General features: G+C 39.4%; 1 protein-coding gene across 4 annotated transcripts in view; it reads left to right on the top strand.

The window, feature by feature from the left end:
- Nucleotides 1-17,189, top strand: part of CHST9 (carbohydrate sulfotransferase 9) — a 90,186-nt gene that overhangs the window by 59,546 nt on the left and 13,451 nt on the right. For all 4 annotated transcript variants that reach the window (XM_065668168.1, XM_065668171.1, XM_065668169.1 and 1 more), the window contains exon 5: nt 10,290-10,327. In XM_065668168.1, coding sequence (XP_065524240.1) covers nt 10,290-10,327 — 38 coding nt within the window. The remainder of the gene's footprint in view (nt 1-10,289; nt 10,328-17,189) is intronic.

Genomic DNA, 17,189 nt, shown 5'->3' with positions numbered 1-17,189 from the left:
GCGCAATTCAGTAGAAATTAGTAATTACATGTGAGTAAGTGCGCCATATTATGACTATGTCACTTAGCAGTTGCTGAAGCTAACTTGGTTAGTAATTCACTTGCTGATTCGTGTCAGGCACGCAAGATTATTTTTTAATGCCTAAAAATTTACAATTCACAGGGGAAGAAGAAAGAAAGTGGGTTGTTTTGTTTTTTCAGTTACAAGAAACTACTTTTAATTACTTATTGATAAGGACTTTCTCAGAATTCTTTTTTCACCTCTGAAGAAGACACATTAATCTTACCCTCAGTTTGGAGTGTTACCATCGCTACCAGTATTAGTACACACCCATGGTTTGCAAACTGAGACTGGGAAGACTTGTCTCTTAAATCAGTCTGCCAGTCACGAACATGGCTGCGATTTCAGGTGTAAATTGTACCTCTCCTTGCTGTGCTTGGCATGGTATGTCCTGTGGGATGATTACTTAGCTTGTTGACTGAAGGCTGCTATGTATATAGTAGTTGTGTGCTATATGGTCATGTTCTTCTCATAGGTCTCCATAAAACTGCACCTGCACATTTTATGGATGCAAATTGTACCCTAGTACCAGCTTCTGCTGTGTACATATAGTCCTTTGCAAGCAGCAGCAGTATATGTTGTGGGCAGAAAATGCTTGTGTGTACAAAGCCTGCAGGTGTAGCTTAAAAACCCATTTGACAGTTCACCCTCTGTGAAAAGGTGTGCTCTATCTAAGAATGTCTACATAGCCTCTGCCCTAGCGATTGGATTGACGCAGTGCATCATTTACGCTTTTGGTGTTGGGGTGCTTTGTAGTTTCTGGGTCCCGGATAACACCTTACTGCTGTTATTTTCAGTCTCTGTGTAATTATAGAATCATAGAATAGTTAGGGCTGGAAAGGACCTTAAGATCATCTAGTTCCAACCCCCTGCCGTGGGCAGGGACACCTCACACTAAACCATCCCACCCAAGGCTTTGTCCAAACTGAACACCACCAGGGATGGAGCATTCACAACTTCCTTGGGCAACCCATTCCAGTGCCTCACTACCCTTACAGTAAGGAACTTCTTCCTTATGTCCGATCTAACATTTAACCATGTTTTCAGTGACATTTGTGAGTTCAGTTCTCACAATTTCTCCAGTTGAACTTGCTGCATCACCCCTGCCGCTTTCCAGTTTTGAGCAGTGCCAATATCCAAGTTGGCATAGCAAAGATGACAAGCAAAGGGAGGCACAATGGGCATTTCTAAAGCAAGCAAAAGGCTCCTGCCAAAGCAGAGTATCGTGCTGTTTGTGAGGCTTGGAGCATCAGGGCATTTCACCTGCAGGAAAGGTGGCGTTTGCAATTAGCCGCAGTATGTATACTCAGTTGCTGCTCAGCCAGCCAGTTAGTGGTAGGGCAGATGGCAAGCTTGGGCTGCAGATTTGGCTTTAAAGACATTAAGCATACAAGAGTTTGGGTGGGTTTTTTTTTTAAAAAGCTTTCATGTGGTCTCATATAGTGGTCATGAATCCTTTACCGTCTTTCAGAATCAGTTTGGGGTCTTTGTGGAGGAGTTTTCAAAAGATCTTGATTAAATAACTACTGTCAGATCTCTCTTATATGGATTTTCTTTTACTTCTACCCATAAATTATTGTATCCTTTTTTTTTTTCCTAGTCAACTACCTTGTCAGTATGGAGGGTACAGTTTGAATTTTCTGATGTTCAAAGAACACTTTCAGAGAACTTGACTAAAATGCTCTTGTATGTCTCTTGAACTTTTCTTGTTGAGGATTCCTTGTGCATCCTTATAGGCTCTTTTTGTAAGGAATGCCTTAAAATATCACCCATTTAGGACTGTTTTGAAAAAGAAAACAAAAGCAAAACCAAACAAAAACCCTAAAGAAAGAAACAAAACCCCACAAATAAACAGTACTACTGTTCTTAATGCAGGAAGTCAGGTACAGACATTCTATGATTTCGTAGGGTTATAAGCTATATTTACCTGAGAATGTTATTTCTTTATACCAATAAAAACTGAGCATCCTTAATATTTTCTTAGAAGAAACAGTGGGAATAAGAGGTTTTTCCATGCTCTAGATATAAAAATTTGACTCAAATTGCAGCAAGCAAATAAGTAGCCTTATTTGGTCAAATAACCTCCTTTGGTAGCATTTCAGTAATGTAGTCATCAATGACAAATATAAAGGCTATGTGTTCTCTCATAATTCCCATTCGTATATTGGAAATTGATAACTCAGATTAAATACTCTTGTCCAAGATCCAAATCCATTTGAGAATTAAATGGTTGAGCTTCCCACCCCCCATGTCTCTCCCTCTCTCCCCAGTTTCTTTTGAGCGGCACAAACCTGATCCTTGTGCATCTTGGATTTATATTATATTCTCAGTCATGGATGACCTTTTATAAATGACTTCCAATAGCTACAGATGAATTCAAGCACAAGAGTTGGTCGCAAAAGGTCATACTCTAGTTATACAAAATGTAGATAAATTTATACTCCCTGCAGCAATGGATTGCTGTAGGGTTTGGGTTTTTTTTGTATCTGACGAATCTTAATTCAGAGCCATGCATTAGGAAAGGGTATATTCTACCTTTGTTTCTCTCTGCCTTTGTTCTTCTGGTTTTCTTACACCATAAAATTATCCTGGGTTTTGAGCTTTCCAGGTATTAAGGATCTGTTTTAAAGGGTGCCTATTTCATCTTTTTGTTTTCCCCTCTCTTCTTCACTGCTGTATTAATTCCAGAATCTGCTTGTAATATGTGGATAGTGTCTTTCTGTAAGTGTCACATTCTTAATGGGGATATTTTACTTCCAAATGGATTAATTTCAGAGAAGTTACTTGAGGCCAGTCTGCTAAGAGCATGCATGCCTTAGAGGGGCACATTTAGACCTTAAACAAAGAAATGTGGCAGATTCAAACAGTTACAGTTTATTTATGTAGGCATAGTCAGAATGGGTAATAAATTGAAAGAGTATTTGCTCTCATCACCACTGGTCGCTTCCTGGCTTTATGCTGTATAGACAATTCATCTCCTTTTTATTTCTGAAATACAGAAACTGTAAACTGAGGTTTCTGATGGAGACTTTGCTGTGGGACTCTAATTAGTGTCAAGAAGCCTGTATTTTTCCACCCCTTGCTGCATTCTCATCTTTCACACACCTCTCCTACTGATTCACACCGGAGAAGCTTTGTAGCTCAGCTGTTTGTGGTGCAGTTGTCCTAGCAGGTGAGTCAAAATAAGCTTCTGTGGGTCTAATGCTGTAGGAAATTGTGTGGTGCTTCCCATTGGTAATGGGGCCTTCATCTTCATAGGCTATTTCCAGGGTATTCTAATTAAGGTTGTATGGGGACAGTGTGCTTTAGAGCTGGATACAAACTCATCTTCTCTACAAGTGAAAAAACAACAGCTGACCTTCTTTACAATATACTAGTTTGGATGGTCATGACTCCATGAGACTTTACTTTAACATGGTTAAATCTGACAGCAGATTTCAACTGCCATCACATTCCTTATCTGGGTGGGGGTAACCGTATGTTCTTAATATGGACAGAAACCAAGCAGGAACCAAAACCAAAGGCAAACTACTCCAATATTTCAGCCTTACTGTGAGTTCAATACAAATCTTCAGCTGCCTAAGATCATAATAAGGTATATTAAAGATACAGATGTATGTGTACAGCTTTATTTCCACATGGTGTCTGAGTGTGTAGTTTGAAGCTCTAGTTGTTCTCTGTGGTCTTTTCCATCATGACAGCTCTTACCACGCTGTTCTTATAATAAGCGCCAGATAGTTTTCATTCAGAAGAAAAAAATCGGGGTCAGCCATCCTTCATTTAACACACACTAAGAACCTTGATATAGGAAAACGAACCCGCTGACGGGTAGAAACAGCTTCTTCTGTCTCAAAGCCAAGAAACCTATTTTGTGGAAGATAACTGCATAAGCAATTGAGCTTGATACTGGAGCATAGTCAAAAAGACATTTTAACAGATGATGTGACCTATCCTCTAGATGATCATAATATAAAGCACCATAAACCACCATACATAACTAGTAACATGAAAATGGAGCCTGGTGGTCCATGTGATTTCAAATAAAAAAGCAATAGTCCTTGCAATGTGAGAACTGAGGCAATTTCTACCTTAGGATGTCGATCCCATTGTGATTTGGTTTGAGGAAGTGCATCTGCTAAGCTGTAATTAACTGATCTTTGCTGCCTAATTGCAGATGAGTAGAAATCCATGATTCCTCCATTCAGTTTCTTAAGAGAGCAGGAATTTTGAAACAGTCACGAATTAGTTGGATAAAAGGAAAAAGCATTTCAAAGCAGTTGAATAGTGAGCTGTGAAAGAAAATTCAAACAAAATATTCTTGTTGTTAGATACAGGATGAATGCCAAATAGACATTGAAAATATACATCATGTTCAGCTGGAAACCATCCAAACCATGATATGTATCAATATTGTGTTAATGTTAAAGGTAAACACGCTGCCTGGCATGTTTCCATTATATCAAATCTTCCATCCTTAAAGAAAAAAGGTGTCAAATTTTGTATTCTCTTTCCCCAGATATATAAAGCACAACCTTCTAGGAAAAAACTAGGCAAACAAGCCTGCCAACTAACTCTGTTAGTGGAGTCCTGGCAGTTCTGTCTCTTTTGAAAATATTCAGATTTTTAAGCAACTTATATTATAACATCTGCTTGACATAAGTATACTTATATAATGTTAGTCAGTGCAGGATTTGGTCCAGGAATGTATGTGAGTTACACCCCCACCTTCTTTTTACACACAACAGAATTAATGAATGAGTCCTATTAAGACTAATATTTCCTTGTCAGTCCTTTTTTTTTTTTCCTTTGGGGTTTCTTCTTGTTATGACTTTGTTAGGTGGAAATTGAATGGTGTGTGTTAATCAACACAAGACATTTGGCTAGTTGAGCTTTCATAAATGTTTAGTTTCCCAGGGTCCTTTGAACCTCCCAGGGAACAGTTCTGCATCCTTATTAGAGACTGACAATTAAAGGTCTGTTTTCATATCAAAAGTAATAACAAAAAATTAGCTAGGGAGACCTTGGAATGCTGTGAGAGTTTCAGTGTTTTGAGATGGCCAACTTTCCTTCATTTGCTTCAATCAGTATCAACTTGGGTTTCTTTTTATGTTTCCTACTGCCAGGGTGCCTTACTGGTTGGCATTGTGACAACTGAGAAGGATTATGCAATACCGTGAAGATGTGATTAATACATTTTAGGCCACTGTATTCATATTCAGTTGCATAATTATCACAGAGGTGCAAAAGTAAGCCAAACTAGATTTTGAAGGCAGTGCTATAAATGAGCAATTTCAGTTTTCTGAATTCCTTGTTAGAAGAAGGAGGAAATGCTACGCGCTTCTGCAGGAGCTGTATTGCTTACAGATCTTGGAGATTCTGAGGACAATTTATAGGAAATGAATGATTTTGTCCTAAATATTTTAATCTTTGTGTGCCATGTTTCAGGCTTTCATGGAAGATAATCTGTTAGTGTCACACCTTCTCTGTTTTAAGTCTGAAAAACAAATCTGAGTGTTTCTTCTTCAGGCTTTCGTACCATGGAAAATTGCTGCAAAAGTTTGTCATGAATGAGTGCTCTGGTTTCCTTTCACCTCTCAGAATCTGCTCTGGTAGATTAGGAAACCAGCAATGAAAATGGGGTGGGTCATAACCAAAAAGGCTTCATATGTGTTTATTTAGGTCTGTAAAAATAAAGTAACATCCAGAGCTGTTAGTGTTTCTGTCATAAACTGGGAAAACAAAATTAAACTGATACTAGAATATCAAATTCCCTCTTCAAAATTGAGTTCGTAGTAGTGCCATTCCCACTTCCGGTTAAGTGACCTGTGGCTGCTTCAGCCTATGCATATGGCTGTTTCAAAGCAATGCTGAGGGTCCCCTTTGCCCCCTGGGATTCTCCACACATTTTTCTGTCTGCTTGGAAGCCCTTAGACACTTGGGAACAAGGAGACAGACCCAGAATTTCTATTCCGTTCACCTCCTGCCTCGCTGCCATGGCACAAATATTAGTAGAGCTGTCTGAAGACTTTAGGAATAAACTCTTTATTCCAAAGCCTTCATTTTATTGATGTTGATGATGGTTGCTTAAATTGGGATTTGATTTTAGGGAGAAAAAAGAAGAAAAAGAAATCCTTTGTTGCTAGGACGTGTAGCAGTCACGTCACATAAATTGGCAGATCTGAGTATTTAAGGGATTTTACACTCTAATTAAATGCAGTGGTAGTGTTCTGCCTTTTGAAATTAAGCCTCTTTTTTTTTTATTATTCTGCTACATACTTAGGGAGCAAACATGCTGTCAAAATCCTTAACGTATCCAACCATTTGAACATAAGAAACAGCATCAAGCTGTTATTTGTGCTGTTGGAGTGTACTCATATTTCCAATCTGAATCCTTTGTACCTGGTGATCTTAATTATATTTGAGCTGGAAGTAGTTTAACATTAAAAGGAATTACAGCAAATTAATCTGTAAACCTGCACAAGTATCACATTCCTTTGTATGGAGGGAAGCAGGGCATAGTGTGCATTATTTTGTGTTGTTCTCCTGTAGGTCATATGCATAAGGCTGAGAAGTCAGTGTTGCAGATCCTCATGACAGCATTGGTTATGGCATATTCTTGTGTCTTGCAGTGATCAGTTACTTTAGAAAATATACATTATGACTCTCAATAAGTTAATCTTCCATAATAAGAACAAGCAAGAAAAAAATGAAAAAAAACAACTTGCCCTGGAAACAGGAATTAGTGGACTGGTTAGTGTATGGCAGTACAGAGAAATCTTTAAAAGAATATTTGATGTAAGTTTTTTCTTTCTAAAGTGATATAGCTTGAGGTCAACCCAAGAAGACCGTTTATCTCAACCATCTTAACCATCCTTTACACTTTTTGCAACTGGAGAGGCAAGAGAAACTGAATTGGGAGAGGTCTGTTTCTCCAGTCCTGATGCAAAAAAAAATCATCAGTATCCAGTTGCATCAGTTTAGCCTCAGTTAGAGTGGAAGGAGAGCAGTGCCTCAGCAAATCAGAATCGTAGTTTGTACTGGTAAATACATCGTTTGACTCACCAGTAAAGTATACTTGTCTATAATTAAGGTCTTTTGATTTGCTTACACTTTCAAGGCTGGTCGTATGGCACTGTTGAGCTCATTTAGGAACGGTTTTCCAGATGACAAAAAAATTACTGGAGAAATACAGGATAAGAACAAGCCATTCGCATGCGGTCTGAGTTGCAGATGTGTGTCTCTTGGACTATGCTACCTGCTGGACAGCTTCCATATACATGTCCAGATGGCAGGAAATTTCCCAGTTAGTTTGATGCTCATGCACCCATTCATCTTGCATAAACTGCTACCTCATTGCAGTGGCTCTGGGAAAAATGGCTGTAAATTTTGAATTTAGCATGTGTTAGGTCCACTGGTAATGAAACTTCTGTCTCAAGAATTCCGTGCATTTCATAAGATTAATGCAGGTGTTGTCTGTGGGAGTGACAGACATGTTCTGACAGTTCTGGTTTTATCAACATCCCATTGCCTCACGTCTTCTGAATTTGGAGCGCTCTCTCTTGAATCCCCATAGTGAATGCTGATGGTCACCACAAGCGAGCACAAAGTACCTAAAGAGAAACATCCCTCTCAAAACTGAGGTGACATAAAAAAAACCCAGAATAGAGACTAATCATTGCAAGAGAATTCTGGGAAATAAAATAATAATAATAAGAAGAAGAAGAAGAAGAAGAATAAGAAGAAGAAGAAGAAGAAGAAGAAGAAGAAGAAGAAGAAGAAGAAGAAGAAGAAGAAGAAGAAGAAGAAGAAGAAGAGGAAGAAGACCGGGCAAACAAAATTCTGGCTACTTTGAATGACAAAACTTTCTACTGCCCCAGTGTTAGCCATCAGCTGGAAATTGAACCTGCTTTCAGCACTGTTCATGTTTTTTCACTGCTTTTGTAGCTTTTGTCCTAAAACAAAAGTACAGTACACACCAGGACTTTCCTGGCTTCCCCATAAAATGGTGCCAATGTGTTTCCACCTTAATTTGCAGCATCTCTTTTATTACAAACCTTGGTCTCTTCTGAGCACAGCTGCTGACTATGCCAAATTCACATAGTTGTTCTGTGATGAGGACAAGGATCATCTAGTGAATAAATGGAGAACACAGTATTCAATTTGCTGGTGACCTTGAATTTGATCTCTCTTCTGTCCTTAACAGCCTATTCAATCTCTGTCCTGTTTAACCGGTGTCATCATTACTGGTATATCATACAGACACTTCTGCAACTGCCTTTTCCTTGATACTGTAGTATTTAAATCACCAAAAGAAAGAGCTAAGAGTGAACAACGAAAGAACTACCATAAATTCTTCCTCGCCTTTTCCTCAGCAGTGTCAGGAATGGCCACAAAGGTCTTTCCCAGTTTTCTGTTCATTTTTTATATTTGTCTGAGGTAGAAACCACAAGTTTGATTGATAATGCAATTTGCATCTCGAGGCATCACTGGAAATACAATGGCATGAAAGGCTACTCTGGCGGAGCACACTTTTTCCCCAGGGCTGACTTTAGAAGCTCATTGATGTCACTTCCTTCCTCAGTCAGCAAGTGAATTTTCACTAATTCTCAAGACCAGCTGTCCATGCTGTCAACAGAAAGTTATTAAAATTCCTTTAAAGTGAATCAAAATAGCCTAAAAACAAATGTACTGGGAAACAGGAAAGCATCAGTATTCAAAGTCCACAAACCTTTGAGCAAAATAAGGTTGATCTAACCAAAGATTTCAAACACTGCGCTTTCCTGGCAACTTGTATATCATTAGACAATGCTAAAAACACATATTCTTTTAATCTTCTATTACCAACAATTTATCTGGTTAAAATATTAGTTGTAAGAATCAATTCTAATTCTCCCAAAGATGAAGTCAGTGAACAAGGAAATACGTTTTAACAAGTATCCCCTAAATGATAATTTGGCGGGTTTGGGGTGGGTTTTTTTAGCCAAAAAATCACGGGGTTTGTTGTGGGGGTATTTTTGTATATTTAACAAATAAAAGCACAACACAAACATGCAGGAAATAATTATCATAAGAAACAATTTTATAATGTAGCCTAAAGTGATTATTTGAATTATCTATAAAGCTTTCATTGAGAGGAGACGTGTTCTCTGGGACAAGTAAGGAATATAATTTTACTTTAAATAGAGACTTCACACTGTATTTTAACACTTAAAATATTTTCAAGTAATTTTAAAAATTCTGTCTTGTGCCACAAGTATTTGAATGAAAAAATCCTGTTCAAATGGAGTATCGTTCCCAGTGCTGGAGGTGGCAGCCACCCGTGCTGGGCAGGGTCCCCTGACAGTTAATAGTGATACTGACAGGTTGTAAACTGTGTCCTATCATTATTACTCAAAAAAACCCTCTGGGTACATGTAGCCTAGCTGGATAGGTAAGTGTGAAATTCCTGACTTTCCCCAATACATGTGGATGGTCTCCAGTAGCAAAGGGAGGGTAACTGATACCAGCTGCCCCTTTTGGCTACTAGTGCATGGAAACAGTAAATGGGGCAAAATTACTATCCCTTTTGATCTAAAATGAAAGAATAGGTTTCAGGTGTCATTGCTGCTGTGGTCCTGATGGTTGTAGAAAAGCAATGTTCTGTCCAGGCTTTGAGCATGTCTTCAGGAGCACACTGAAGGACACTGCAGAGGGCAGTCAGAATAAGGAAACAAGACCATAATTCAGCTTGCCACTTTGTGAATATTATCAGGATAGAATTTCTCCCTTGAGCCAGCTGGTGCCCAACCTCAGTCTTGACATAGGCATGTAATTTTATTTTAGGGTCATGGCAGAAGCTGCTTTTCTCCTCCAATGGTCAAAACCTGAGCTAGATGCTAAGTCTCTTAGGCACATATGCATGCAGCAGTACATCTCACAACATTGAGATAATTCACAGCACATATTTGAAATCTGTTGTCTTCATTTTGAATGTTGTAATTTCATGTGAGGCTCCAGGTTAGCAAGGTTGTCTACCTGTCTTCTTCTTATCACATATTGATTAAGAGGGGCTTCTGTTTTAGTTTAGGTGGATTTCCAGTTTGAAGTTTCGAGTCATTTGTACATGTTAAATTCTGTTTCTCAATTAGAAGGGTTGATTTTTTTTCCTGAATTCACCGGTTTTTGTTCTGTACGTACACGGTCATATTCATTAAAATAAGTACAAAGTAATTATTTTCTTTTTCTTTCAGAGTCTGGAGAAAAACTGCAACAACTGATAATTAATCAGGTACTTCCATGCTTTTTGTTACTTAACTTTTCTTGCAGAAGAATTGTAGCAGTTAAAGTAGAGAACTTCGCAGGACATAATATTAATTATGTAGGTGTGCTAATGACCATGTATCAGACAAATGCTTGGCTCTGCAGATATGTCGAATTCATAAAAGCAGCCATCATTTTGATTTAAACGTCAGATTTGCCATTTAAGCAATTTAGTTCACCTACTTCCCCATGTGTTGATGGTGAGGACAAAGCCTAGAGATTATTTGTTCATTGGTATCAAATTTTGGAGCGCAGAATTATGTTTTTTCTTTTTTTTTTTTTTTTTTAAAGTAATATTTCTCCTGTTTGCTAGTATTCCTTAAAAAAAAAAAAAAAAAAACAAAAAGCTATCAGTACAAAATACTAGCACAGCACATGTTAGCAGGGTCTTTCAGTGTTGCTTCGGTTTTAATTTCTGCCATGAATTTTCACTGAGGCTTCACTAAACTGTGACATTGGTTGTGGAGGCATTTTCTGTCTTGTCTTTATTACTGTACTAGTTAGGAGTAATTATTTAGGAAAAAAAAACCTTTCTGTATTGCAATTTAACATTTCAGCATCAGGAAAAGGATACAGGAACCGTACTGGAAAAAAAAAAAAAAAATAAAAATTCCCTAAACAGAAAGAAAGGAGAAAACCCAGAGTTTGCTTTCTAAAATTACATGCTTTTCTGGATTGAAAAGACCTGGCTTGTGCAGAAGCTTTGTGCTGCTTCTCATTCTTGGCTGCTTGACCTCTTCTTACTGAATGCTGTTACCCAGATGGCCTATAAATGGGTATGTTGCTTCCAAGCTATAAATTAAGGCCTTGAGATCCTTCCATTACTGTTATCTGTGAATTGATTATCTAGATGGAGGACTGACCCACCAGGTGACTGACCACCTAAAGCAGCCTGGTTTGGGTCTAACAGTGTTTCACTGTCGTGGCAGAGCACAGCACGGGTATCACTGTATCAGTTTCAGTGCCCTGAGCTCGCACCCCTCCTGACTAAGTGAGCCCTTGTGTGTCCAGAGGCTTATGAGAAGCCTGGTCCTGTGACATCAAATAATACCTAGAATTGTTACAACCCTTCTTGAGAAATTGATGGGTGAACATATTTAGCCCAGAATATGGCATTACAGAAGCAAAGGAAAATCCTCACTTTTTCTAAATAAATGTAGATATATTTTGAAACTTAATGGAAGCTCTGTGCTTCAACTGAGAGTTTATATCCCAAAGCAAGTCTAATTAACTTTTATAAATTAAACTGCATTGTAAAATTCACCTGAAATTCGCCTTACAAAGCCACTTTTGGGAGTCTTTGTTGGCCAGAAGGGGGGGCAGTTGTATTTTTAAAACACAACTTGAGGCTACCTTGAAAGGAAAGTGTATGGCTGATTGGAGACATAATTCAGCATATTTTCTGTGTGCCAAAATCAGCTCTTTGGATGACATTGCCCTTTTCTGAGGATGAGTGCATTGTGATAAAAAGGGCATTTGTCACAGCTGCTAAAGGTGAATTAAGGGCCATACCTTGTGTATCCAGTCTTGGTCTTTTCCTGTCACTTTTTCCATGCCGCTGGCTTGCCTTCTTGAATTGCTCGCCTGTTCTGCCTCTCTGCAGTTGACTTAAGAACATCTCACTTTGCAGGAAAATGGCACTGTCTTGGTACATGGAGTGTGTATCTAAATAAAGCTGTAAAAAGTTGGTGACAAATGGTAGACATTCACTTCTAAATGAATACTAGAGAAGCTGGTGATGCTCCATTCCATACAAGTTCCTTGGGACTTCCAAGAAATGGAAAAACATTTCAAATTAGAAATCAATTTCATTTTCAAGTCTATAATTTAGGGCACAGTTGCAGAGGCACTGCGTATTTGATTTGTAGTAATACTACTTCAATAAAAAGATTTGAACTGGGGTTGATCCTAATGGAATATCTTGCATAGAAGGGTTCAGTTTATTTTCAATACTTGAACTTGAAATTTTATATGCAGGATAAGATACGTATCTGGCTTAGGATCCTGTAGTCCCCTTTAAGTCAGTGCAACAACACTGAGTTAAACTGGCTGCCAGAAACTTAAGTGAAGGGAGAAGTGGCTCTGCAGAAGATGAATGATGTTACAGCTTGACAAGAGTAGGAGTGCAAGGGGGCAAATAGCAGGAAATGTCTTGTTGAGAGATGAGTGAAACAGAGAGGGGAAGGGGATACGGTAAAGCTGCTTTCCTAGTGATTTCCTGCTAGGTAAACCCTCACTATCTGTGGGTATCTGGAACCTCTCACATCTTCAAGACCGCTGCTGTTTCTTCATGAGGCTTAGCTCTTTCTAGAGCCTAAGCAAAGTTTGGTGAAATATGACACAGATAAAATACTAAGGTAGCATCTACTTCCAGAAACCTTTGACTATAGTTACCATCTTGACTAGCTCTTCTTTTTTTTTGATCGTAAGGCATTTGCTGTGTTTTCTTAAGCACCTTATCATTTATGTATATAGGTATGCATGTTTATTTAACAGCACCAGTCATTTACCACTCTACCTGAGCAAAGGCATCCAGAAATGCTATGCACTCTGCTTTTCAATACCTGTTTTTAACGACCTTTGCAACTTCCGGGTAAATACTGGAATCAACGTACAGTGTGAGTAGCTGTAGCATGTTAAGTACTGCTAAGGAAAAAGCAAGGAAACAAGAACTTTGTGCTTCTAACTGCTTAGTACTCTTGACTATAAAACATGTTACAGACCACCAATCAAAATGTGTCTGAAGCAATCCTTTTTGTTTCATCTTTACCACTCAGATTTGTCTGTATTGTGGTCTTACGTGTGGTTTTGCCTAGTGCCTCTCTGAATTTCTGAAGGACTAACAAGAATACTTGCATTTAAAAGTTGCTTGCACAGTCAGACTGCTGGTTTAAAATCCCAGCTGTGTTTCAGCTCAGACTTGAGCCTGTCCCTTCCACAGCGAATCTGCCAGTTGGGTCAGGATGCTGGTGATAGCACTCCACAACATCTGCCTTACTGTTCTGTCCCTGAGGAGCTCTTTCCTCAAGGCAGACTCTCTTGCTGTGGCATATACATCTCTTTTTTAGTCTTTTAACATCTGTCAGGGAGCATTTCCCTTTCTGCACATAAGGTTGAGGGAACAGTAACACAGAAAGAACTGTAATGAAGGAATGTACTTGCTAGAGGTAGGTTTGGACCAGAAATAACTCTGATGTACTGTCAGCATGTGCACACCTGCCAAAGTAAAAAAGTGAAAGAATACTCAAACATCTATTTAAATGACAATGTAAGTTTGTTAAACAGACCATGTTCTGGAATGACTTATGACCTGAAGGATGCTTGAAGTACTCACATTGTATAATAAACCTATACTAATATATGCAAAAAATAGGCAGTTCAGCCCAAACTCTCTGGTTTTCCTTGTGCATTGCTGTAGTTTACTTCAGTAGTCTCCTCTGTCCCCTTCACCCTCTCACATCACCTAGCCAGGGGAAGTTTAATCAATGTATGCCAGCTTCTAAGTGCTGCTAGTTTGAGTAGCACTGAGCAGTTACTTAGCCTTTACCTTCTTGGCCACCTCTTGTCTCCCCTCATGTTCAACAGTGTTTAAATTGATATTGTCCAGTTTTTGTACAACAGCCACATGTATGCACAGCAGAGCCTGTTTCCAGCTCTCCACCCATAGCACAGGTTAAGCATGTGCTATCTACTTTATTGCATACACTCCCTTCACCACTCCGTGTACTTCTGTCCCTCTTTTTGCATCTCCTACTACACAAGCCTCACTAAGCTACAAGGCCAGATTACCAGCAGAGCAGCCTCCTTTCTGCACTTAATGGAGGTGGGTGTTCAGCATGTTGTAGACCAGGATCTCATGCTCCCCGATGCTCCATTTCTCTCTGTTAAGCAGGGTAGGAAATGCTCCTTCCAAGAGACTCTGGAAAACTTAGTCTATAATTGCTTGTAAACCACTGAAGTAGTAAGTGATACAGAAATCCAAAGCAGTAATTGTAATAGAGGCTTGAGATGAATTAAAATAAGAATAGCACTTCTGTTTGAGAACCTTTTCAGTAACCTTTGGAAGGAAACCATTTCTCAGGCTGTATAGACAGGAACATACATGCAGTGTGTGAAGGTAAAAATATCTTCAGCTTTATGAATAATGATTCTTCTTGTGAAAAAAAAAAAAAAAAAAAAAAGCCCAAACCTAAACACTGTAGAATTCAACAGACCGGATGCTCAAGTATTAAAAGAAATAGTGTGATGTTCGAGCAATGAAAGGCAGTAGGGGCTGAGAATCTGGGTTGCAATCCTGATTTTCAGATTTCCGAGTGTTCCTTTATCCTGGGTTCAGCAGCAGCAGCCATTTTTCTCCTTCTTAGTAGCTGGTGCAGTGCTGTGTTTTTGACTTTCGGCCTGGGAACGGCACTGATAACACCAACGGTTTTAGTTGATGCCCAGTAATGTTTAGTCTGACCAAGGACTTTCTGAGCCTCATGCTCTGCCAGGGAGGAGGAGAAGCTGGGAGGAAGCAGAGACAGGACACCTGACCCAAACTAGCCAAAGAGGTATTCCATACCACAGCACGTCATGCCCAGTATATAAACTGGGGGCAGTTACCCGGAAGGGTTAGATCACTGCTCGGTCTGGCTGGGTATCAGCTGGCAGGTTGTGAGTGGTTGTATTCTCTCCCCTTGTTACTTCCCTTATCATTGTTATCATTGGTGGTAGCAGCAGTGATCTGTGTTACACCTTAGTTACTGGGCTGTTCTTATCTCAACCTGTGGGAGTTACATTATTTCGATTCTCCTCCCCATCCCTCCGGGAGCGGTAGTGGGGGTGGAAGTGGGGGGAGTGAGCGAGTGGGCTGCGTGGTTTTTTTCTGGGTTGCCAACTGGGCTTAAGCCACAACACCCTTCTTATTCTGTAAAATGGCAAGGGTTTTCTACCAGTGTTAATCAGAACCTAGGCATCACAATATTCGCATGGGGTAGGCAATTATCATCTTTCCTTGTTTTGCAGACATAGGAAAATGAAGTGCGAAGGTCAAAGGAGTTGCTCAAAGTTACAAAACCAAACACTGGTTCTGGCTGGTGCACCTACCCTTAACCATGGCACCATTCTTTCTCATTATTCCTCTGCTTCAAGGGGGGCTGGTGCTTGAGCTAGTTAGTGTTTGGGTGGCACACTGATCATTTGTAGCACTGCTTGCAGATTAATATATACCCACTGTATAGCTGTACAAAAACACTGCTACAGAATAAACTAGGGTATTTTCTTCTATCTGTGATAAATATGAGATAGCCACTATCAGTGAAAATGGGGTATGCTGCCTTTAAATCAGTGTGAGGAGGGAGTGTGCAGTGGATAATCCCCTTTGTAAATTCACTGCCTGTTTCATCCTACAGTAATTTATGAACGCAATCAATTCTCAAGTATTAATTAAAAATATATATAACACATTAATTAGTTTAAAATGTATGAATACAGGCAAACAGATTTGAGATATTTGCTAATCTAGAGTGCATTATACATTTCTGTTTGGTTTTTATTTACCAATAAAGTCATCTAATTTGAATTAAATGCTAATTGTGATTGAGAGGAAAATGCTTTGAGACCTCTAGAGATCTTACTGTCTCTTCCAAAGCAATTTGGGGGAAATTGAATTCTTCATGCCTGAATATACATTTATATTCTTCAGCTGAACCTAGTTTCATTTGAAACTTTTCTTAATATTTCTAAAAGAGCAAGATGTCTTGCTTATGTGAGAAGATAAGTGTGTTTACCTGCAGACAAGATAGAAATGGATTCTGTTTATCAGCAAAAACTCCCTGTGGATCTTACCACAGCCACTAATGCGAGAAATACTGCCATGTATGCAGAAGCACAGCGTTACATTACAGGCCTGTCTTCTCAAAAGGGATGGTGGGGTTTGTGAAGAAGTACAGTTGTTTATCTTCTTCATCTTTACATTTCACTAGTTGTAAATGCCCCAGTGCCCTAGGGAGACCTGTCTAGTCATGCTGCCGGGTCATCTCCCTCTCAATCCTGCTGCAGTAACATTTGAAGCCAGAGACAATTTTAGCCAACTTTGATGCAGTTATAAGAGAAGAGCTCAGCCCACAGCTGCCAGTTGGCTACGGTCAGGAACTGGAAGTGCTAGCTAAGGAGAGGTGGGTGGGGAAATGTGATTGAAACTCCACCAAAACTCGACTACCACTTGTAAGAACACTGTTGAACAGCTTGTTTGTAGCTTGATGTTTGCAGCTGAAATAACTCTTTTAAAGTAATTGAGGAAAGGATTTAGTACCCGACTCAAAACCTTTTGGGCTTAGAATCACATTGTTTCCCTATATAACACATGATTTGTACTATGTTTTATTCCAAATATCTTAATAGGCATTCAAGCCCCACATTTGGCTACTCAGTAAATCAGCAAAGCAACTATTTAAGTAATTATACCTTCATTGTAGTTCATGGGGGGCAGGCTTGGAAAGAAAGTGAAGTACCTAAGTTCAACTCAAGTCCTCTGCTCCTTCAACACCTCCCAAAGGAGGCAGCTGAGCCTCATAGGCTTGTTGCTTTGTGTACAGGTATGACCCAGTGTTGGCAGGACTGATCCAACCCAGGTATTTCTTATCTCAGTGTGGTGGAAAACCACAAATGGCCATCTCACTGGGGAAGTTCACACCTGCCAGATTGGACCATGTGAGTACAGGTGTGCTGGGTGGTTTTCTTAACGTGGTATTGGATGCCTCTGAAAACTACATCAGTGATTCCCTGAAGTAGGGAAGTCCAGATTTGTTTTCTTCCTGAACCCAAGCAGATTTAAGCCTACAGTTTCTACT

Source organism: Lathamus discolor, chromosome 2 (assembly GCF_037157495.1).
Source record: "Lathamus discolor isolate bLatDis1 chromosome 2, bLatDis1.hap1, whole genome shotgun sequence".
NCBI lineage: Eukaryota > Metazoa > Chordata > Aves > Psittaciformes > Psittacidae > Lathamus > Lathamus discolor.
The sequence above is the reverse complement of the archived record's forward strand: the minus strand, read 5'-3'. Positions and strand labels throughout refer to the sequence as shown.